This window comes from Orbicella franksi, chromosome 7, assembly GCF_964199315.1.
Source record: "Orbicella franksi chromosome 7, jaOrbFran1.1, whole genome shotgun sequence".
NCBI lineage: Eukaryota > Metazoa > Cnidaria > Anthozoa > Scleractinia > Merulinidae > Orbicella > Orbicella franksi.
In genome coordinates, this window is record NC_138151.1 from 13,834,337 (window position 1) to 13,859,721 (window position 25,385).

Here is a 25,385-nt window from a genome sequence, read left to right on the forward strand (position 1 = left end):
CTAAAAAGATAACGCGTGCAATTACTGGCTATCAGTTGAATTCAAAAGTGCTCCCAATTTGCCTGAAAAAGAATAACCAAACAGTTCATAGTCACTTTCATAAATCTTTGACATTTGAAAAATTCTTTGTTTAGGAATTTGAGAATAGTAATGTAACATGTCAGCTGCCGTGTTAGACGAACGAAACGAACGCGAAGAAACGCGGTCGTCAATTCCTGCCTTTTTTATCAAATAATGAGCATCTTCAAAGAGATTTTCGAAATGACCTATAAAGTCATAGTTTACAGCACAGGGATGACATAGTTTGTCAAATGCTTGCCAGTGTTCATTCCGCATTCGTGTTTCTACCAGATACTTCGTGAATTCCGGAAAAGTCACACCACTGCCTGTCTCAAGGGCCTGCTTTGTTGCATTAGGCCTGCATCGTTTGATGATATTTCTACCATACACTCGATGAAAATACTTGTTATCTTTCACAAATTTATCCTTGTAAGCGGAAAGCACCCGCTCCATAGGATCCCGGACAAATAGGAACGTAAAAGAGTTATTAAGCATTTGTTCCACTTCTTGTCGAGGGAATTTGCTGAGATTGTTTTTCAAACTGCCTTTATAAATTTGCTTGTTATCTTCTACCAAGAGTGACAGTTCCTCTTTCCATTGTGAGCTTGAGACTTTGGGTATAAAACAGTAAATAACTTTCCTGCTACGAAACACGTTGAAATAATGAAGATCCTTCCCAAGTACACTGTCGGCGTTACGTTTGTGCCTCTTGCAGTAATCTTGGACTCGAGCTTTTCGTTCTTGCAAACGAATTTCCATCCTCAAACTCTGATTGATGGTAGCAGAGTCCTGCTTGTGAAAGATGTAAATTAAAATTATTACAAGAACATTTTTAACCCATCATTAGTTTAAGGTAATTCTGAACTTGAGTTGTAAGGCCTAATAAAGTCTTAATTGTTTGCCATTAATAATTTCAATCATGTTTCGAAACAGCTACCCCTCGTTGTCTAGACTGCATTTGTATGTTTTAATCACACTATTCAGCTACTTTGATTTATCTTTTTTGAAGGTAAGACTGACTAGCAAGCAGTTATATTAATGTCCCAGATGACTCACGGAAAATGCTTTATTACCTGTAGCAGTTCTTTCGTTTCAACCAAAGTCTTATTTTCACTCCAAATTGCTTTGACTGTTGGCCTCGATCCTGCCAAATCAAAAGAAAATACTACTCATATTTGATGAAACAAGACTGGGAGCTGTTTCCAAAATTACTCACTGAACTTTCTCCGTCAATGCCTGATCTTTTTATTGTATATTTCTAGTCGCTCAAAAAAGAAAGCTAGTCTTGAACAGTACAGGACCGAAGGATTCAAGCAGAGCTCGAGAATGCGTCATTGCAAAACATGTATCCCTTAGCAACCGTTTTCGTGGATTTGCACACATGCCTTTCCGTGACTTAGCGCATGTATCGCTATGTAGTTCGCCCTGAAGTTTAAGAGTGCCTGCCTGTAAAAATCAGACAAATTCTTAATTTCGCGACAAGGGTCGAAAATTCGATTTCGCTCATATTCTTATGGTAGATAGGCTAGGGCATGACAAAAACTACTGGATAGTTTTTTTGGCAAAATATCCTTTTATTTCAAAGAAATATGCAAATTACCAAATTCTGTTAAAATCGTCATTTGACGCACCATTTTATTACACAAGTTTGAGAGCCTCGCATGCAAAACCACATCATTCTTCCGTCTTTAAAACACTCAAATATTTTTGTGCAATGTTGAAATGTGTACTGGGTTGATTTTAGGGAATGTTGCGTTGTCTTTTTGGGTGCACAATAATTAAATTTCGAAGACATGTATTTCATTCACTTAAAAGTACCTCGTGAATATAATTAATTTTCACCATGTGCGAAACCTTCAAATGGATCAAGCTTCTGGTGGTTGAATCGCAGAAGGATGATCTACAGATTCCTGTAAAAATTTCTTTGGGCAAATGATTGTGAGCGACGCGAGAGCTTTTCAAAGTACGTCAAAAATGCAAATATTTGACCATCCGTCGTCAAATTTCAGTTTACAGGTTAGACGTATATTTTAGCATGCGCCACACGACTTGACCTATAATAAGTTGAAATAGACACAGAGCTAATAATTTCGAAATGTGCTAACCTTATTTGTTGGTAAAGGCAGGTCCAAAGCCGATTTGATGTGTTTCTAGTCGATCTCTCACCATTCGTCGCACATAAAGCAGAAGTTTGCTATTGTTTACACAAGGTTAACGTCCGATGTACATCGCCTAATGTCAACCTATTATTGGTCGAATACTATGAATCTGTGACCATCTTTCTGCCCTTATGAACATCTCTGCATCTAAGTCTAAAACGGCTAAGTCATTTGGAGATAGTTGCTTGCTTTACGCTTCGCCAAAATATTGCGTTTGATCGATTGCTGACCATTGCTGATAAGCGTGTGGGCGCAGCACAATCTCACAGCCGTTATTTGTTCGTCACGCAATGCTGTCACGGCATATGCTGCACATTTTGATCTGTTTTGTATAGAGTACTCTCAGGATAAGTGAAACAATTTAATCATTGTTCATCTGTTTATTCATATATGTAACAATATGTGTACATTTATATAATCGTGTTCTATAGTGTACGTGGCGTCGGTTCAGATCACGTTTGTTGTACGTTCTGACGTTTCAGACAACAGCTGATAAAGCTAGTGCCTGTACTCTCTAGAATTTTAAGAAAATCGCCATAAACAAATTATAGATCAATGAAGCAAGATCTAGCTGAAATAAAAATAGGAAATCACAACGTGTCTAATTCCTGAGAAAAACAGACTAAATTTAATTAGTAATTACGTGAGTAAATAGCCCAGGCCATGCCGTTTTATTTGGCGTATTTTGTTTGCTTAGTGGCGAGGCATTGGCATGTAACAGAAAATGGTGGACTGCTGTCAATACAGTCCAAAATTATCGTCAATAAAATATTCTAAATAAAACACCTATTGACCGGTTACCTCCGCGGCCACCATTTGGTCATTCCGATAAGGGTTTCATTATTGTCTTTACTCCTATTAAGCGGCCACCCAAAATTTAAGAACTTTGTTTCGGAAAGGGCAATGGCAGATAGGAGTCTGAAATTGAAGGTGCGTGACGAGTGATAATTCAAACACACGTCTATCATGATTGTCTTGAATTGACTCCATGTTCACCAAGAAATTTATAGCCCGACAGTGAAAAATTAAATATTCAAGGTACACCAACCTCTAATTAAGCGGCTAGCCCCATTAAGCGGTCACCACCCATTTCCCCGAGGGTAGCCCACTGTGTTACATGTAAACCAAAAATAATTGGATAGGGCGAAAAGACCTGGGTATGAGTTTAGCGTTACAGTATTACGCAGGGCATGTAGGTAGCGGTGGTCGAGTAAAAGATAACAACAGGGGAAATGGTAAACTATTCATTCTTTTCATTTCCTAATTCAATCTCTTCCTACTGAACACGATTGTGTGCTCCCAGTGATTCCAAGCCTTACGGAGCCCTACGTATTAGGATAGAAATTGTCCTACCCCTACCCCCTAAAATGGGATGACAGCATTGCGTGACGAACAAGGAACCGCGGATTCAAGCCATCAAACCATGACGATCAAACGTAATAGTTTCGTGTAGTGCAAAGCAAGCAACTATCTACAAATGACTTAGCCGTTTTTGACTTAGATGCAGTGGTGATCATATGTGTCGAAAGAGGGTCACAGATTGATGGTATTCGACCGTTAAATAAGTTGACAGATGGTGATGTACATCGGACGCTATGTAAACAAAAGCAAACTGCTGCTTTATGAGCGACGAATGGTGAGAGATCGACTAGAAACACGTCAAATCGGCTTTGGACCTGCCTTTTACAGCAAATGAGGTTAGAACATTTCGAAATTATCAGCTCTCTGTCTATTTCAACTTAACATAGGTCAAGTCATGTGGCGCATGCTAAAATATACGTCTAACCCGTAAATTGAAATTTGACGACTGATGGTCAAATATTTGCATTTTTGACGTACTTTGAAAAGCTCTCGCGTCGCTCACAATCATTTGCCCAAAGAAATTTTTACAGGAATCTGTAGACCATCCTTCTGCGATTCAACCACCAGAAGCTTGATCCATTTGAAGGTTTCGCACATGGTGAAAATTAATTATATTCAAGAAGTACTTTTAAGTGAATGAAATACATGTCTTCGAAATTTAATTATTGTGCACCCAAAAAGACAACGCAACATTCCCTAAAATCAACCCAGTACACATTTCAACATTGCACAAAAATATTTGAGTGTTTTAAAGACGGAAGAATGATGTGGTTTTGCATGCGAGGCTCTCAAACTTGTTTAATAAAATGGTGCGTCAAATGACGATTTTAACGGAATTTGGTAATTTGCATATTTCTTTGAAATTAAAGGATATTTTGCCAAAAAAACTATCCAGTAGTTTTTGTCATGCCGTAGCCTATCTACCATGAAAATATGAGCGAAATCGAATTTTCGACCCTTGCCGAATTATTTTCCATTTTTATAGACAGGGACTCTTAAAAGGACCTTGCTTAGAGAGAATCGATTTCTGTCTCAAAACTCCAGCGTGTGGTTGCAAAATTTGCGTTCGTTAGTAACAATTTTATACAATTATTTTAACAAGTCTTGGTCGTCCTCGACACATTCACCTTATTATCGATTACTGCGGCATAATTTGCACTTTATGATCTGATATATTCATTCCTTTGTTTTTAGAATTGAACCTCTTCATCCGCGACACCTCTCCGTAAATTTAATCATCAAAAAGCTAAAATTTCACCGTCAATCATTGATCAGAGAGCTGTACCTTGAAATGTCAACACTCGTCCTAGGTCGGTAACGCTTTAAAGTAAGATCTTCTTATGTTTTATATAAGCTATGGTATGCTCTATAGTAGACCACAGATTAATTTACGCCTCATTAAACTGAGCTCTCAACAGGCAGTTGGATTATCAGAAAATTCCGTGATTGAAAACAATCTATGATCAGGATTGATTCTTGTAAAGAACAGACTGCACTTGCTGCATCGCACAATTGTATTGAAACAGGATGGCCGAAAGAAACGGTAATACTTAGAAGAAAAGTCAAAACTCCATTAAAATCTTCCCCATGGATGAATGCTGATATACTACTACTACTACTAATAATAATAATAGTAGTTCGTCGTTTATGTAGCGCACACATCCATTATTCGCCCGAGGCGATTTACAAAATTATTCTTAGAACCACAATTTCACGCCGAGACAGAAGTAAACATGAGTAAAACTCATGGAAGGGATGCTATAACCAACATGAAAATGCTTGCCAAGGAGATCAGTTATCGTTTGCGAAATGAATCAAGATTCACTGGGTTTTACACAAACATAAGCAATAACTTCCCACACGGAAACCTGCAAAATGCTTAGGCCCGGTTTAAACGTCGCATCTTACATGCGCCGAATCAAATACTAATTTTAGTCGACTCGAATGAACAAGTTGGGCTGATTTGATTTAAACGCCGCATTTTTTTTTTTGCGGAATAAAATTGCTGAGCGCGAGCGATAGCGACGTGTTAAGCTCTGGCCAAACGATCGCAACATTTCAGCACAAGATATCGCAACATTGTTGGGCGCAACATGTTGCGTGCGTTTGGCCACCCTGTTGCGATGTGTTGCGACATGTTGGGTGTTGTTGGCTCAAATTTGAAAATGGTCAAGCAAAAGCTTCAGTTTAACCCCGAACTGCTTTGAGGGTCAAATTTTTTCATTCCAGTTTCCACGCCACCTTAAAATAAAACTCCGGACCTCCGACAATAATCTCCAGTTTTTTTTTTCGCAAAATCCGTGTTGAACGAACGCTAAAATACCGCCCATCAACAAGCGACGAACGTGAGTTAGAGTCCTAGCTGTTCTCAATGGGTTTTAAAAGAAAAAATATATATATATGGATATATATTTAGGGTTCTCTAGGTCGGAATTTCTACCAAACTATTTTATTTTGGCCGATAAGTATCAACAAGAAGCTAAGTCAGTCATTTTACTTATCTGAAAACTCTTGAAACGAACAACCCACCATTTAACTACGATATCTAGTCGAATAGAGAGATTTCACAGTAGCTGTACTTCTCGTTTACGTTTTTCGTTCGAGGACTACATTGCGACAATTTTGCGTAGAGTCCTACCTTTTAATATGATGTGGTGGAAGAGGAGAAGACATGACACAGTGAAAGAGGAAGCACCCAAGAGAGCACGAATCTTGTCGTGGACGGCCATTTTTAGTGCGAAGTCATGCTCGCTCGCAGAGCCGCCTATTCAGTTACGTTGCCATGGCAAGAAGAAAACATAATACTTGAGACACAAGAGTTTGATTGGCTAGAGTCTAGAAGTAAGTTTTTCACCTGATAGATCAATTTTAATATGTTAAAGTTCCAGCATGCCGCCGAGTTCTGAGTTCAAGCAATTAGTGTAGAAATTATTTACTAAAAATCTACTCAAAGCACGGTAACTTTTTGACTGAATATTTGAAACATCTCACTTGAATTAATTAATTTTAGTTACACGGGGTTAAATTCTCAAACATTCTGGGAAAAGTTAATGCCAACTAAACTTCGTCAAATGCTTCAAGCGTGTGCCGTGATTGTGTTTTGAACCGACGTGAAACGTCCGGAGCTTTAATGAAAACATGGATAACTTCAAATTCAATTTTCTCTCGCTGGATCATCTTGAGAGCTCTCGATAAGTTCCTTTTAACTGTATTCATTGTTGACCAGTTGCTGGTGGAACTGAAGAGGTAGCTGCTTGTATTCAAGCTGTAAACTGACGCGATCTCTTAGGCCCCGTCCATACTACGCCGGAGGAGTCTGAAAACGGAGCTTTATTTCTACGGTTAGGCCTCTCGTCCAATCTAATCCGTCACGAAAACCGAGCTTTTTGAAAACCCTATTCAAACTGGAGAATTTGAAAAGGCGTTTTGAACCTCATAACAAATGAACTGACACATTTATAGATGAAAGTAACAAGTTAGTTCATGATAATCTTTAAAATCAGCAGTCAATATTCCTTCAACGAGTGCAAGCATGATTCGTTTGATGTCGAGAGTCACTCCCACGATATGGCTTCTTATTATATGGCTTGTTCTTGTAGCCGATATAACGCGCGCTCTGATTGACAAATTGTAGGGCATTCGTCTCCCGAAATACCAACGGGCCGATTACGGGTATGTAAAAACAAAGCAAAAAGCCATATAATGAATAACTTACTAAACTCGAACGTTCAGTCCTTATGGCAATATTCAAACCTCGGCCTTGCTTTATTGACGGCAAGATCTTGGACTGGGATATCTCTCGTAAAAATCATGGTCGGTTTAAAACACAATCACGGCACACGGTTGATGCATTTGAGAATGCTTGAGAATTTAACCGCGGTTTAACTAAGATTAATGAATTCAAGTGAGATGTTTCAAATAGTCAAAACATAGTTAATTGAGGCGACTGGTTATGAAGCCCGGCAAACATCAAAGAAGCAAACAAAGGTTTCAAGAGGTCCTTGAACGTGCACAATCTTTTGTTTTGCGCTAAAACACTGTGCATGAATTACGTAACCAAAACGTTTCTATTGGTTAGTTTCTCAGTACGGAGTAAACAGTTACATTATTTTGTGCACGGTCAAGGCCAAAAAGTCGAAAAAAAACATACAACAAAGAACTTTGTCGGGTTTCATAATCATTCCGCTCTATTAACTATGGTCAAAAAGTTACAGTTCTTTCAGTAGATTTTTAGTAAATAATTTCTGCAATAGTTGCTCGAGCTTAAAACTCGACGGTGTGCAAAAACTTAAACATATTGAAATTGATCTATCAGGTGCTAAACTTAGGGTGTGTTTCTTTAAGAAAATCCAAGATTGGATTCTTAAATCCTAAAGAATCCGAAAACGGATTCTTCGGCGGAATCCTTTGACGCACCATGATCCGAGAGATCTTGGATTGACCTGTTTGGTAAAGAAACGCAAATCCGTTTTCCGATTCTTTCGGATTTAAGAATCCAATCTTGGATTTTCTTAAAGAAACGCATCATTAGTTTTAGACTCTAGCCGATAAAACTCTTGTGTTTCAAGGACCACATTTTCTTCTTGCCATGACAACTTAACTGAACTGGCGTCTCTTCGACCGAGCATGACTTCGCACTAAAAATGGCCCCCACGACAAGATTCGAACTTTCTTGGGTGTTTTCGCTAACAATGTGTTATGTCTTCACCTCTTCAATTACAGCATTTTAAAAGGTAGGACTGTAAGCATAATTGTCGCAATGTAGTCCTCGAACGAAAAACGTAAACGATTCAGTTTCTACAGAGAAGTACAGCCACTGTGGAATCTCTCTATTCGACTAGATATCGTATTTAATTGCCGGGTTGTTCGTTTCAAGGAGTTTTTAGATCAGAAAAATGACTGACTTAGCTTCTTGTGAAAAATTACCGGCCAAAAGGAAAGGGGTGGATAGAAATTCCGACCTAGAGAACCTTAAACATATATCTATATGTTATTTTTTCCTTTTAAAACTAATTGAGAACAACTAGGACTCTAACTTACGTTCGCTGCTCGGTCATTGATGGGCGATATTTTGGCGTTTGCTGTGCACGGATCTTAGAAAAAATTTGGGGATTATTGTCGGAGCTACGAAGTTTTATTTTTAGGTGGCATGGAAACTGGAATGAAAAAATCCTACACTCAAGGCAGTTTGATGTTTTAGCTTCAGACAAACGTACCACTGCAATTAATTAAGCATTTTGCAGGTTTCCGTCTGGGAAGTTGTTGCTTACGCTTATGTGAAACCCAGTGAATCTTGATTCATTTCGTAAACGTTCTGCATGTGCAAAACGACAACGTAAACCCGTACCACGAAATGCTGTGTTATTTTGGACAATGCATAGCGAATATCTATAAAATGTTTCCGCTTCATTTCGATTCATATTCTTCCTTACACGGATGCATTTAGCTGAGCCTAGCTCGCCGCCATCAGCAGACTGACTGAGTGATAATAAACCTGAGCTCATTTTTCATTACTCTACATCGTTGTCCTCGTCATCGTCGAGACAATTGAACTCCTTGGTAGGAATTTTAATTTCATATTGGGGGTTATTGCTGGTTTTCAGTGTCGCGCCATTCAAAATAGATCAAGATAAAACTCAAAACCGTTCGATAGATAAAGTCCAGAAATTGGGAAATGAAAGAAAGTAAATATGCAAAGACCCTCGCCAAGATTCTGGTTTCAGCAATTTTTCTTATGCAAGATATGCGGAGAAATTTTTTACCCAAGTTTATAGAGATTTGTATGGAGACGCCATGCTGGTGCCCATCCGTATGGGCACCAACATGGCGGCAGGAAAACAACAGAAACATCTGTCACTGAATTTTGCTACAAAAGCGTGAATTTATCCCTCGAGGAACTCTAAAACATTAAAATAATACATTTTCTAAGACATGAACTGTTCAAATAGCTAAATTCCCCGAACTAAGTCACTTTTTAACCATCATGACAGCTCTCTAGGCCGTCGTGTAAATGCCGCGTCACGCAAAAGCTTAGAAATTCAAGCGTAGTGTATCACAAAACCAAGAACCCATCCGGAGCGAAAATTTGTATGAATATTAGTTTTCAGCTGCTTTTATACATCATTAAAGTAAAATCTCAGGAAGATCAGTAGTTTTTTTAGCTTGAGTTTTAGTTACGTCATGTGAAAACCAGCTATAATGAGTTTTACTGATGTTTACCTCTGCCTCAGCTTCACATAGAGCATGTTATTATTAACCACTCATTAAGCGAGGGTGAGGTCTTTACGGGAAATATCTCAGACTAAGATCTTGCCGTCAATAAGGCAAGGCCGAGGTTTGAATATTGCCATAAAAACCGAACGTTTCAGGTTAGTAAGTTGTTTATTATATGGCTTTTTGCTTTGTTTTTACAAGGCCGTAATCGGGCCGTGGGCATGGAAGAATAATGACCTACAATTACCCAATCAGAGCGCGCGTTATATCGGCTACAAGAACAAGCCATATAATAAGAAGCCATATCGTAGGAGTGACTCTCGACATCAAACGAATCATGTTTGCACTCGTTGAAGGAATATTGACTGTTGAATTTTCAAGATCATCATTAACTAACTTGTTACTTTCATCTATAAATATTCCTGTGTATTCGTTATGAGGTTCCAAACGCGTTTTGATCCAGCTTCTTTCTAGGTTAACTCTATTTTCCAATACTCTTCTTGGCCTCTTTTAAGATATCTGCTTACCCCGTTTCTTGGTTCTTAAAAACTTTTCTAGTCGTCAGACGTCAGGACTGCCTCATTTTTGTGATTTTCACAGCTGCTTTTTTAATTCATTATTATTTTCATTCATGCTCCTATTAAGAGTAACTCTTTGTCATGTTTTTAATTTTTTGGTGTCTAGTTTTTTAGGTTTTTCGCTAAATTTTAGTTTCCAAGTTTCTTAGAGTAAAACTGTGGTTTTAAGAAGCTCTATTTATTTATTTATTTATTTATTTATTCATTTAAACACTTCCTGAGACAGTTTGCATAGCTTACTCTACTTACAATGCTTGCACAACAAAACCACACTATTTACATTACTTACGAAGAGATGTACTACAAATATGAGCCTGCACCACTTATATACTTTTCTTACACTATTTGTATTATGGTAGCAATTATCATTATGTTTTATTATGCAATAAAATTAACAGCTACGAACAAGACTACAGCTGGCTTAAAGAAAAGAGTTACAATAAGAGAGAGTGAAAAGAAAAGGACGAAGCCGAGTGAAATTTATAGTAATTTTCCCCAGATGTTCAAGAATTTATGCAGCTGGGCCGTTTGGGCCGTTTAACTTTGCTTTAAAATATCAAGTTTGTCTTGGAGGCGGAGAAAAAAGCCTTCAAAACGTAAGTTGCCATCACATGAACTTGTCAAGAAGATATAGAAGTTTTCAATAAGAAGAGTGACATTAAATGCCTGTTTATTTTTGATGTTATTATGCCAACCGTATAGGATGTTAGATTCAGTCACAATTGCCACTTGTTTAAATTTCTGGTACCACTAGTTGGTGAATCTATCCCAGAAAGCCTTAGATACAGTACAGTGGTACAGTAGGTGGTTTATTGTTAATTTTTCATTGGCGCATAAGGAAAAAATGTCTCTTTCAGTAACGCCAGCTCCAAAAAGGCTGAATTTGGTAGGTAAAATGTGGTGTATTATTTTAAACTGAAAGGGAAAAAAATTTCGAATCTATGGTTATTAAGAGAGGCAACAAGTACACTTTGTGGATGCTTTCTTTGGACAAACCGTAATTTAGAATTCTATTCTCTGGTGTCGGTGGACTTACGTTGTTACCTAGAAGTGTAGCGTAGGCCACGCGGGTCGACGGAAAGTCCTCAAGAGGAGCGTTTTGGCGCAAATTTCTTCCATTCTGTAGGAATGGCAGCGATAAGGCCATAGTACAGTGTAAACGGAATATTGATGTTCATTTTGCGAGTGAGCTCGTCCAGTGAGAGGAAGGTGCTATCTTCTTTTAAAAATTGTTTAATACGTATAATCTGAGCTTCAAATAAGGGTTTGAAAAAAACTGGTCGGTCTCCGATCAGGATGCGACTATTATTCCAGATGATTTTGTTTTGAATACGGTAGTCCTCCGAAAATTTGTCAGCGTTGTATTTTTGCCAACTCTTAAGTAGTGTGGTAAAAAGGTGGAAGGTTATCGGGGCTGAGATGTTTGATATCCTACTGACATTCTGTTAGAAAAGATAAGCCGCCATATTTGGCAGCGGCGACCTCTGGTATTATTTTCCATGCTGGGTGGACGTGTTCGGTGATTCTCTTGATCCGAGCAATTTTCAGCGCTTTATTCGGCATGACTTCAAAATCCATCATTCTCAACCCTCCTTGACTTATGTCACTTATTATGGTCTTTCCTTTTATTTTGGCTGGTTTTCCTTCCCATATAAAATTGAAAGTTAGTTTGTTTATTTCTTTGACGTAAGAATCGGGGAACTCGAGCACAGAGGTGTTATAAATTAGCTTCGACAAACCTAGAGTTTTCACTATTCTGATTCTGCCATGGAAGGTAAGCTTCCTTCTTTTCCAATTTTTAAGCGTATTTTTCAATTTGATAACTTTCTCTCCAAAATTCAGATCATTTGCAGCGTCGGAATTATACGAAAAGAAAATGCCGAGAGCTTGAATCGGTTCTTGAAGCCATTTAAAATTATATGGAATATCAGTTTTGCTTCTCCAGGCTCCAAGCCACATCGCTTCTGTTTTGCTCGTGTTTATTTCTTGGTTGGAGGTGTGTTCAAATTCACGTAGGAGCTTCAAAAGGTTGATAACAGACTGATGGTCACTAACAAACACTGTTGTATCATCCGCGAATTGGGTGACTTTCATTTCCTTTCCGCCAGTAGCAATGCCTTTGATGTCATTGTTACTTTTAAAAGCCTTTGCGAAAAGCTCAATACCAATTACAAAAAGAAGGCCCGACAAGGGGTATCCTTTCCGGACGCCTCGATGCAATTGAAAAAAGGTGAAGCGTGACCATTGTTTAGGACACAGCTGGATACATTGTGGTAGGTGTCTTCTATGCACCTTTGAATATCTGGGCCAAGATTGAACAGTCTAAGCGTGGATAATAGATAGTTCCATTTTATTGTGTCAAAAGCTTTTCGAAAATCAAAAACAAAAAAAACAAAAAATGCAATACCTGGCATATTAAAGCTTTTAGTGTGAAACATGACATCTGGAATCAATGTGATGTTCTCGCCTATATAGCGGCCTTTTACATATCCGTTTGATCGAGATTGATGATTTTGGGCAATTGTGCGATGCAACAAGTGTAATCTCTTCTTCATCCTGTTTCAATACAATTGTGCGATGCAGCAAGTGCAATCTGTTCTTTACAAGAATCAGTCTTGATCATAGATTGTTTTCGATCCCGGAATTTTCTGTTAATCGAACTGCTCTTGAGAGCTCAGTTTAATGAGGCGTAAATTAATCTGTGGTCTGCTTTTGAGCATGCCATAGCTTATATAAGACATAAGAAGATCTTGCTTTAAAGCGTTACCGACCTTGGACGAGTGTTGGCATTTCAAGATACAGCTCTCTGATCTGTGGTTGACGGTGAAACTTTCATGTCTTTGATGGTTAAATTTAGTGATGACGGCTATAGGGAGAAGTGTCATGGATGAAGAGGTTCAATTCTAAAAGCAAAGGAATGGATATATCAGATCATATATATTCAAAAGTGCAAATTATGCAGTAATCGATAGTAAGGTGAACGTGTCGAGGACGACCACGACCTGTAAAATATATAAAATCATTACCAATAAACGAAAATTTTGCAACACACGCCGGAGTTTCAAGACAGAAATCGGTTCTCTCCAAGGTAGTTCTTTTTAAGCCTCAGGGCGATTTACATAGCGATACATGCGCTAAGTCACGGAAAGGCACGTGTGCAAATCCACGAAAACGGTTGCTAAGGAATACATGTTTTGCAATGACGCATTCTCGAGCTCTGCTTGAATCCTTCGGTCTTGTACTGCTCAAGACTTCCTTTCTTTTTTTTTTATTTGACTAGAAACATACTAGTAATAGTTATCACTTAATCTGCCCCCCGCTCTCTTTTATTTCTGCTGATTGAAAACAATAGTATTGGACATTTGTGTATGAATTCATACTGTTCCAGTAACTTAGGCATCTTACCATGAATATGATCCAAACAATCAACTAAGTTAGCTAAACCAACACATTCTGTTTAACTCCTTCTATCACATGATATTCTTTACATAATACTCTCGCGAGAGCATTTACAGCAGAGCAGTTAACCATAAATTATCCCGTTAGAAAGGACGCAAAAAGTACTTCATGGAAAAAAAAATAGGTTGCCTTCATGGAAACTAATATTTCTTTTACAAAAATTTCACTCAGTAGAACTTTATAGGGGAAAAAAGCTTAAAGAATTATAGCGAAACAAAAAATTAAGTCAAACTACTATGCTGTTCCAATTTAATGCTGAAACAAGCCATTTGTCTTGATATACGAGCAAACGTATCTCGATAGCAGAACGGAAGTCGGTTTTTTTTTTCCGAGGCGTAAACAGAAGTATCGTGTTACAGTCACCATATATGCAATTTGAGTCAAGCTTTCTGACCTCAACGAAAACGCTGCAAAACATTTAGATTTATATTTGGATCCCTGCAAAGTCACCCAGCCCACACATGAGCTCTCCGCTACGTAGAATTACTCAATACAAATAAGCGATCCGAATAAACGAGATGCCAAAGGTAAAGCTGGCGATCGGAATTAAGAGTATTTAGCTATTTAGTTGCAATTGAACCACACTGGCCTTTAATTTCTAGTATACTTCAAAATCTCTTAAGATACCTTCCGAGTTGTTTTTCTCCCAAAATCCATCTTCAGGATCTTTGAAATCGTTTTCAACTTGTCCTAGATGAGGATCTCTGCCATTTCGAAGCGAATTTACTTGATCGCGCTAAAATCGTTATGCAGACCATATTGTAATTGGAGTGTATTTTTGACCTTGAAATGCTGCTCGAAGATGGCGAAACACGAACTCGTGGTTACAAGAGCCTTGAAATGCTGTTAGAAGATGGTGAAACGCGAACTCGTGGTTGCAAGAACCTTGAAATCAAGAATTTCATGTAATCAACACCGACCAACACCCCACCTAGGCTCGATTTCCAGCCGTTTTGTGAGCCCGCGTTCCTTGCCCCACATTACCCAAGACCACCTTGCGCGCCTAGTTTCATCAAATCGAGAACGGTTCACAGACTACAAACACATTTCTTGCTTTTTTGAAATCCCCTGTATGTATACACGTGGGGAATCCTAGCGTGCCTCCTCGGGTTTTGGCCTCTGGGCCAAAACCCTGCGGGGGCAACATTAAAAAGATCAGCCATTGACGGAGAAAGTTCAGTGAGTAATTTTCAAAACAGCTCCCAGTCTTGTTTCATCATATATGAGTAGCATTTTCTTTTGATTTGGCAGGATCAAGGCCAACAGTCAAAGTAGTCTGGAATGCAATTAAGACTTTGCTTGAAACGAAAGAGCTGCCACAGGTAATAAAGCATTTTCCGTGAGTCATCTGGGACATCGATACAACTGCTTGCTAGTTCTTACCTTAAAGGAGATTTATTTCACCAGGTAAAATAAATAGTTTTATGATGCTTCTTATGACTCCGTTCTCATTTCCGCCTGAGGGGCTTCCGGTACTTCAGCCGGTTATGACGTCACATTCCTCCATGCGCTTTCTCTCCCTTCACGTCGATTGAAGAAAGCATCGTGCTGGAATTTCATCCCCTCCTCCACCCCGTCTCCTCCTGTACATATAGTCTTATTCTGGAGCTCGCCAGCGGTTTTCACCCTCACCTTTGCTGAGAACGAGGTCGTTTAAAGGTTAGCTCTTCCTTAAGGATGAGTGACTGGTAAATAAATGCTGTAGACTTTATTGATTTAATAAACGGCCACTCGCGTGGCCAAAAGTTTGCCAATCCAGATGGGTTTTAAGGTTTCATTAGGCCTTACAACTCAAGTTCAGCTAATGATGGTTAAACTAATGATGGTTAAAAGTGTACTTGTAATAATTTTAATTAACATCATTCACAAACAGGACTCTGCTAGCATCAATCAGAGTTTGAGGATGGAAACTCGTTTGCAAGAACGAAAAGCTCGAGTCCAAGATTACTGCAAGAGGCACAAACGTAACGCCGACACTGTACTTGGGAAGGATCTTCATTATTTTAACGTGTTTCGTAGCAAGAAAGTTATTTACTGTTTTATACCCAAAGTCTCAAGCTCACAATGGAAAAAGAAATTGTCTGTCTTGGTAGAAGATGACAAGCAAATTTATAATGGTAGTTTGAAAAACGATTTCAGAAAATTCCCTCGACAAGAAGTGGAACCAATGCTTAAAAACTCTTACGTTCCTATTTCTCCGGGATCCTATGGAGCGAGTGCTTTCCGCTTACAAGGATAAATTTGTGAAAGATAACAAGTATTTTCATCGAGCGTATGGTAGAATTATCATCAAACGATACATGCCTAACCCAACAAAGCAGGCCCTTGAAACAGGCAGTGGTGTGACTTTTCCGGAAGTCACGAAGTATGTGGTAGAAATACGAATGCGGAATGAACACTGGCAAGACTTTGACAAACTATGTCATCCCTGTGCTGTAACCTATGACTTTATAGGTCTTTTCGAAAATCTATTTGAAGATGCTCGTTATTTGATAAAAAAAAAGGCGGGAAGTGACGACCGCGTCTCTTCGCATTTGTTTCGTTCGTCTAACACCGCGGCTGACATATTACATTACTATTCTCAAATTCCTAAACAAAGAATTTTTCAAATGGCAAAGATTTATCAAAGTGACTATGATCTGTTAGCTTATTCTTTTCTAGGCAAATTGGGAGCACTTTTGAATTCAACTGATAGCCAGTAATTGCACGCGTTATTTTTTAGGGCTAGATTAAAAATACTACAAGAAAATATGGTCAATGTCCCGACAATGTGTAATAGTGCTTTTGGAAAACGAGCTAAACGATGTATTCTGGAACGAAAAAGAAAATGTTACGTCTCGGGTTGTTTTCCCAGCGTGAACTAAGACTGAGAACCGTTAGGAATACTAGAAAATACAATCCAAATCCTAAACGCCAATTTACTTCGACAATTCGGACTTGGCTGCTTAGAGGCTTGGGGTATGAAACAAAAGAGATCACATGGCAGAAAAATGGTGGAAAAGTAGTTTTTTTTTCCTGGTCTCAGATAGAAGTTAGAATTTGAATACACTATTGAGATTGACCCCTTACATACAGGAGAAATAATAGGGAGAGCAAGAAAAAATCCTTGTTAAATTTTCAAAAAGCAGCGAGAAAAATAAGAAGGTCCTTAACTCTTAACCTTTTGTGCAACTGCAGATTGACTTTAAATTGAGTTTCACAATCAAATTGAAAAACCATAAACAAAATGTTCTCCTCAGATTCAGTGATTTGTAACCATGCACGCAGGTTATCATGAGAGTGAGTCAGCTGGAGTCATGAACTAATTAAGAGAGCATACCCGAGCATTTATTCATTATACCATTCCATGAATATGATACTTTGTTTTGATTGAGGATTAAAATATAACAGTTATTAATTCGGTCTAAAGTCATGCAGTGGTTTTCAATATTTTATGCTTTCGATGTCTAAATATTTATGCTTTTTGGTCGGTCTATTTTGCAGGCTTGTTTCTTGGCCTAAAACTCCGCCTGAACAGTTGAAATCGAAAATGTTTCAGTACTGGGCATATGTTTAGTGTTGCGATAAATTGGGCAACGAATAAAGATAGGTAAAAAATTTCATTAGTTATCAAGGTATTTAAGTTTGAACAAGCATTCAACTGAGCTGAGATTCCCATTTGTTAAATGTAAGAAAGATGTTTGGCTTTCACCACTTCAGTTGTGTGGTGTGTTCGTCCTAATTGCGTTCGACGAAGTGGAACGCAAACCTAATTTTGACCTGTGGCTTTTCAGAGTTGGTCTCCATGTGCACGGTTCTAAGCTGAAAAAAACCACATTCCTATAAGGACACCAAAATGGCCACCCCGCTTGATTTTTGCAGGAGCATGCTAAGACAATGTGATAAGACATGTGGCGAACATGTGAGTATGTTAGCAGGCCATGTGAGCTCGTCTTTCCGATGGATCTTTTTTTGACTTCTTTCCATTCAGTCGCCGTACGCCTCGCTATTATGTGCTCTCAGCGTTAGATTTTGGTGAATTTAAACGCTTCGACGGCAGCATTTATCGCAATCTGAGGGAATTGTCCTTGTTTATTAACACGACTTGGCTTTGGGATGATAACCGTGGGAACAGCTACATTTGGATTGCATTTGTTGATTAGTTCCAGTCGCGACAGATAGCTCAGTCTTTATTCGGTCGAAATTTTATTGTTTGGAATCGGTGGAAAAGTACTCTGAAGGTAAGATCCATAAGACTACTTTATTCATCAGGGGAAATACTCGAATTAGTCGCGAGACGAGCACGCGACTGCAAATGCTAGCTTAGAATAATGTACGTAATTTAAATATTCTATGAAACTTGAGAGACTACAGAAACTGGCAGCGTCACGCAACGTATCAACAAATCGTGACCTCTTCACTAGCATGGACTTTGACACTATGCATGTCTGACTGTAAAACCTCGGTTGCTGCTGAAAAATGTTGATTTTAGCAATGGACAAAGGTTGAAAGTCAGCTAGTGAAATCATTTATTTACGATCTATAATTATATATTAAAGTGAGAGCGTCGAACGCACTCTCATAATCTCTGATTACTACTAGTATAAGTAGTGAACAACTCGGTTTATAACACCATGTTTATCCCATAATAATATAGTCACAATGAACATACGGGACACTACATCTCCCCTAAAATTACTACAAAAACAAACAAGTAAATCTAGAAAAGTAGAGATAACAAACTCAAAGTGACTAATAAAGTGTTTAAAAGAAAGTTCAGATTCTCTTATTTTCTTCTGAGTAATTTAAACTATGCGTATACATAATCTTGCATTCAGGTGGGTGCTTGCCTGGCACGCAGAGGGCGCGAAGCAACTGAAGGCAAGGGACCAGATGGAGCTTTCCGTGTATCTGCTGTTGGTTGACTAGGGCTGGGATTCGTGTGATCCTGTTCGGGCTGCACTGGCTGCCAGTTGTGGCTGCGGATCTATTTCCCCTTTGTCAACAGTTTCAGGATTAACAAGCCTTTTCATGTTAGCAATGTTGCGCATCTTATTGGCTCATAGTTAGGTGAGAGCTTGTTTTCATGTGTCTGCTTTAATAGCGCTTTGTCACCGTCCTCAATATTGCTGTGTTTAGCTGCTTGTGTTCTGTCTGCATATTCCTTTTGGCGAAGTATGGCACGATTGTCTCTCTTTCTCAACAGCTGTTTCCAATATGCTTTCGTTGTACAGTCTTTTTACCACTTCACATCAATAGGAGGAAATATCTGTAAGTTGTCTGTCTTTATCTTTTTGATTCTGTTTGTCACCTTTTCTTAGAATTACTGTAACCTATTGCTCTTTAGTCGAAAACCACATAACTCAGCCAGATGCGTTTTTGAAATTACTTTTATAAATCAAAGTGAGCCTAGAATAAATTCGTTTTCAAATCTCCTCTCGGTCTGATTCCTACATTAGTTCGAAGATAACCGCCGCTCAAGTTTACCAAGGCTCAACCGAAAGGAAATTATGGCCACGAATTCGAGTGAAGAATCAACCACGCGCGATCGCGACAGGCGACCAACATGTAACGTGACCCCGGACAACGAAGGAATTCGACACCAAAAATCCCTTGAACTTTGCAGAAAAAAGAAGCGCAGCGAAGGAAACCATTAGCAAGTAGCTCAAAGAAGTTACGCAATAAATGTCTTTTTCTCAAAAAAAATAATTCTATTAGATACATTTGCCTGAACGTTACGTCATATTTTGACGTTAACTCAGCATGAATTCAAAACGTAAACAAAAGAACAAGCTTAAACTTTGGCCTGTATTCAATTTTAAAGATCCTATTGGATTTGTGTTTATAAAAAAAAATCCTCTCGCTCGCCCAAAGGGAAATTCGCTTTGGTTTGCAAAATTTCTTAATTCAGGCTCTGCGTCAATGCTAAGTTCTGTTTGTTATTTTTAATTTACTGTCAATGAACTCAAACCACAGGGGATCCGAACAACATAATCATTTAAATTCATGCAAAATATCTATATACTGTTATTCACTAGGCCGATTAACTAGCTGAACATTCTTTCTAGGTGTTTGTTTACAGACCAACATTCTCTAGTTAAATGTGACTTCTGTTTTCATTCATTTAACCCGATAACCAGGCGATTCAAACTCCAAAACCGGAAAACTATCAGAAATGGCTGAGAGAGGATGACTTCGCTGACCAATTCGGGTTTGAAACAAACCCCTTTGCACGGAAATTTCGTTGAAAAATGGTGGAAAGAGCACTTCGGACTATCTAGACGTACGTTCGAATATATTGCGCGGACGGTCCGAGTGGCTGGTCCGGATTTGGCTTACTTTTTTGCCATGAAAACAAACGTTGTCGAAAACGTGACCGAATGAAATTGACGCAATCTGGACGCCTCGGGATCCGAGATACTATGCGCTGCAGGTGGATATATCTGTCATCTCGACGTTGGTTACCGTCTTAAACCATGGCTGATCACAGGGTGAATCGAACTTTTACCTTGGTTATCTTTCTTTCGCGGGCGGCGTTAACGATTTTCCACGATCGAAATAAGCTTTTCATTGCCTACATGTTGATACTGCTGATGCCTGTAAATCAGCTGAAAAGGCTACGCAGTCAATAATAAATGTGGTCCAGTTCCGGGTGCATCGTGGCAGAGGTAAAGTTACTTGTCAAGTTTTGTATCGATTTGCGTTCATGAAAATCTTCTTGCCCGCCAAAACACAGGGGACCCGAACACTGTAACAGCAATAACATAATCACTTACATTCATTTAAAATAAATGCACTGTCATTCAGCTGTGTGCATGAGTCTGCTTGAGCCGTTTAGACGGGATATGACAAGAAGCAAAGGCGGTTTAAATTTCAAATATCATCTTGTCTGCTGCATTGTAAAATAAATGCGACGATCCGATTACGTCTCGAGTTTTCACTATCTTCATCGGGAAGAGATTCTAGGGTTTCATAAAATCCTCAAACATTCAACACGCACGATGACTATGTGTGATTATGTAATAATATAGGCCTACTCTGGGACCTTAAGTCGCCTAAAGTCGCCTTAAGTCGCCTTAAGTCGCCTTAAGTCGCCCTAAGTCGCCTTAAGTTACCCTAAGTCGCCTAAAGTCGCCTTAAGTCGCTATCGGTTACGCAGTGTTAAAAAGGTTTCAACACACTGAAATTGCCCCTGTAGAAGGTTATTAGACTTGTAACTGTCATGTTAGGGTAAACTCCACTCTAACCCTATCGAGGAGGAAGCACGATGACCCAATGGTTGGTGCAATGGACCCCTATTGTGGATCATTGCATTGTGTTCATACTCTCATAGTGCCTCTCCTCACCCAGATGTATAAATGGGTACTGGATACGGAACAGGGGGGGGGGGGGGGAAGGGCAGGATGCAGCAGAGGTAGCCTCGATAGTTGTGCTTTTAATTTTTTTTTTAACACTTGTTCCCAATGCATTGGAGCCATCTAAACCCCCCCCCCCCTTAAACGGCCCTAGTCAGCCACACCTTTGTTTTTGTTTACATACAAAAGGTTGGCTTTTATGCTTTATTCGGAGCATGTCAAAGCAAAGAAAATCACTGTGAAGCTACTAAAGATAAAGGGACATACTTTCAGAAACTTACAGTAAAGCAACAAGACTTTGCCTCACCATGCAATATCAATCATTTTGATGGCATTGAAAATAGCAGAGGCTGACTAGGGTCCTTTAAGAAGCTGAGGACCCGACAATTACTGTTATGTCTCAAGGCCATGGCTCCCTTATACATAAAAAACCCTAATATTATTATAGTCTTGCACCTCCCTAGCCCCCATGTTAGCAGGAATAATTTCTACATGTGAACAATACTTAAATAGGAATGACAATCTGATGTATACTCTCTCACAGATGGCTTTTTATTTCTATTAAGTTTATTTTTTTCTTGTATTTCATTGTAAAAGAGTTAATAATTAAGATGACACTCTGTGTTGTCATCAGGAAATATATTAGATGTGGAAGGATATAACAAATGACTAAACTGCAATAACTTCATTTAAGCTTATTAATTTTTGTACGATATTTCTGAATCAAATCTTCCGAAGACCTACAGTGTATAATTAATAAACAACAACAGTGAGAGGTGTTCCAGATCATCAAGATGAAAAGAAAAAAAACAGAAAGATATTTCTGGGCTAAGGCTCGATTCTTTCTAGTCACTTTTACACTGAGCAGTAAAAATATGGTCATCCAAAGCTAATTGAACCGAATTGAGTCTACACTTTAAATACTTTACTTACCCAGTGTAAAAGAGTGACAAAAGTGGGCCATTTCTACAGCAAAAATCATTGTTTGCATTTTACTTCCACATTCGACCAACTGTAAACGTTTGAATTTCGTAATTAGACGAACCAACTTGCAACATAATGTTTATCTATCCTTTTCGTACACATGATGAAGCCAGGTATTCACATCATCTTATACACTTCACGTGGACCGCGCTACTGTTACTATCGAAAGCTAAGGTACAGAAAATTCTCTGTGATCAACTCTCAGTAAACATGGCCGCCAGGCGAATGTTGGGAACACGTGACTTAGTTTGGCCCCGTGACTAAGTACGCGAGCTCACGCGAGTATGATTACTCCGACAGGCGTTTACAAAAGACAAGAAAAAAAACAAAACGCCAAACTAATACTCTCCGAAATATTTGAAGACAGTAATTTATTATCGGGTGATTTGAAATCACCCGAACACTTAGCAAGAGAACTCGAGTTTCGTGGCACAGATATCTCGTCTCTTTGAAGCATGGAAACCAGTCAGCGGCGCAAGGGTTACTGGGAGAATCAAAATGTCGGAGACCAGTGTGTCTGGTATCGATGTATCAATTTCTAGTATTTCGTTGTGAAAATGTCGTTCTGGGCATTTGTAATGTGTCAAGTGGAAACTAGTGAAAGTTTGGAAGGTGTATTTACTGGTGGTCTGATCAACCAAACCTTCTAAAAAGAATCGATTCACTGTATAAACTGCCAGGGTCATCAAAGTTTTCTGGAACCTGACAAGTAGTTGGTGAAATTTGACAGGACGTGTTCTTACGAAGGAACTTAGCATGCGCTACTCATTATGGTATTGGAATATTTTGTCTGACTGAGGCAGGAGAGCACCAAATCGATTCGGTCCCTGAAAAGGACTGAAATTGACAGTGGAGATGCCAAAAATGGTAGATAAGTCTAGCAAGATAACCATTTTTATAATTCGGGAAGCATTGTAAAATAAATGCATGTAAAGGAGCTAAATTAATTTTAATTTCCCCTTTGTTTGAATAATTGATAGAAAATATACAAACACTTCAAGTTAAATCAAGATATCTCAAATTTAAAATTTTTGTCACTGTGAATATATTTTTATTAGTTTTGTTTGATTTTTTTATTGTGATATCTTCACTAACATTCATGCTACCTTGCTGGTGTTTATTGTTATTATTATTCTTATAGTAGTAACTGTTCAGTGTTGTTGTAATCCTTTCTTTAATAGTATTTTTTTTTAATGGTTTGAAATCTGGCGCGGGTTGTTCGAAAGCCGGTTAGTGCTAACTCAGGTAATATATATATTTTTTGAATAGAAATATCTTTCACTGCTTATGGTTGTGTAGTTTTAAAATGAATCAAACTCAAAACTGAAAGGCAAACAACATAAACAGAAAACTGGACCGAAAAGTTACAAAAAATGAAAGTAATTCAAATTCCCTCTAAAGCTGGGTTAGTTTAATCAGGCTTTGAACAACCCAGCCCTGGATATTTGAGACTGTGGTGACTTAATTATGTACCAGTATTGGTACAATACTGGTGTATTGCAAGAGATATATGGAGAGTCTGTTGCTAAGTTTAAATTTATAGCACTCGAGTGAAATAAAGTCTCCCCAAGTCACCTTTTAAAAGTCGCCTAAAATCGCCTTAAATCGCCTAAAGTCGCAATGTTTTTTTCTGCCAATTTTGCTTAAGTCGCCTAAAGTCGCCTTAAATCGCCCAAAGTCGCCTTAAGTTACGGCGACTTAAGGTCCCAGAGTAGGCCTTATTCAACTGTATGGATACTGTGAATTGAAATTTCGCCAACCCTTATACAGTGGAAACTCGATTTAACGAACCTCTATTTAACGAAGTCCTCGATATAACGAACGATATTCTATGTCCTCGCCAAAGTTACTGTAAAATGTATGGAACAGAACCTCGATATAACGAACCTCGATATAACGAACCTCGAAATAACGAATTCTTCGATATAACGAACATAATCCGGAAGCCCAGACGTAAAACCTACCTCGATATAACGAATTACAATGTCAACACCCGACGGAAGATAAACGCTGAACAGATCAACAGTCAACAAATCCTTGTAATCCTTATGGTAAAGAGACAGCAACCTTTCAGTCAACGGCTTATTATATGTCATAGGCATTGGCACTATAGTATTTCGACATCAATTAACTTCTGCTCTATCTTCTTTGAAATCCGGAAATGTTGGGTAGTGCAACATAACAACACTAAAGCCCGTTTCCTTGTTTACATAGACAATTTTCTGTATAACCTCTATGTTGCAACATTTTTAAACCGCTACTCTGAAAGTGTCGTTCTTTTGTAAACAAAAGCTGCGCGTCTGCTCAAAAGTGAAAATAATTGATACTGAAAGCCACCATGCTTAATGAATTGCATATCAAAACGCGGCACTTCTGGGTGACGAAAATTGCATTGACTTGCGTGACAGAAGTCACCTGTGTTACAAATCAATCATTAACTATGACCTCGATATAACGAACATTTTTGGTCGTTATATTCTCCGAGTGCATCCTAAAAGACACTGACAGCTTAAAATAGTGACGTTTCATTATGAACACCCTAAGTGAGACTAGAGGTTTTCGATATAACGAACCCCCAATTTAACGAACAAATTTGGCCGGTCCCCAGCGACTTCGTTAAATCGAGGTTCCACTGTATTGAGAACGTTTCCCACACGGTTTTCTTTCATTTAAAAACCTAATTTCAGTCAGACTCAACAGCCCCGGGGGTGTGGGGGTGGGGGGGGGGGGGGGAAGGAAGAGAGCTCCCATATAAAAATGGTTGTGAATGCTCGTCAGCAAACTTGAATTAAATTAATAATACCAATCTGGGTGTGGCTTGAGCTTCATTAGACCCCTAAAAGAAACCACTTAAAACGGAGAATAAGAAATGAATGAATAGGCTCGATTACCAGCCGCTGTTCAGGAAAGGAGCCCGCGCTAGTAGACCGGGCTCGAGAGACCAGCGGAAATCGAGTCCTAAAACGGAAATAAGAGCGAATTTTTTTTATTGTCATCATTTCTCCGAGTGCATGCTAAAGGACACTGACAGCTTAAAATAGTGACGTTTCATTATGAACACCCTAAGTGAGACTAGAATCCTTGATTTATTACCCCAAACGAGACGACAAGCATCCCCGACCTTTTCTTATGGGGGTCCCCCCCATCCCCCCATCCCCCCACCCCTGGAATCAGCATCCCTACTTAGATATAAACCCAAACGTTGAGTTACCAAATTCCGTCCGATATTAACTCCA

General features: G+C 38.8%; 1 protein-coding gene across 6 annotated transcripts in view; it reads right to left on the reverse strand.

Annotated features, from left to right (window-relative positions):
• Positions 1–25,385, reverse strand: part of LOC145493796 (carbohydrate sulfotransferase 11-like) — a 116,519-nt gene continuing 91,134 nt past the window's right edge. The window contains exons 1-4 of one of the 6 annotated variants that reach the window (XM_081473269.1): positions 4,587–5,747; positions 1,277–1,502; positions 1,134–1,204; positions 1–849 (exon numbers count right to left, since the gene is read on the reverse strand). In XM_081473269.1, the coding sequence (XP_081329395.1) occupies positions 22–819 (798 nt within the window). In that variant the 5' untranslated portion in view covers positions 820–849; positions 1,134–1,204; positions 1,277–1,502; positions 4,587–5,747 and the 3' untranslated portion in view covers positions 1–21. Of the gene's footprint in view, positions 1,503–4,586; positions 5,748–6,219; positions 7,180–25,385 lie in introns of those variants that run through there. The other 5 variants (XM_081473266.1, XM_081473271.1, XM_081473267.1 and 2 more) reach the window with 5 other exon arrangements.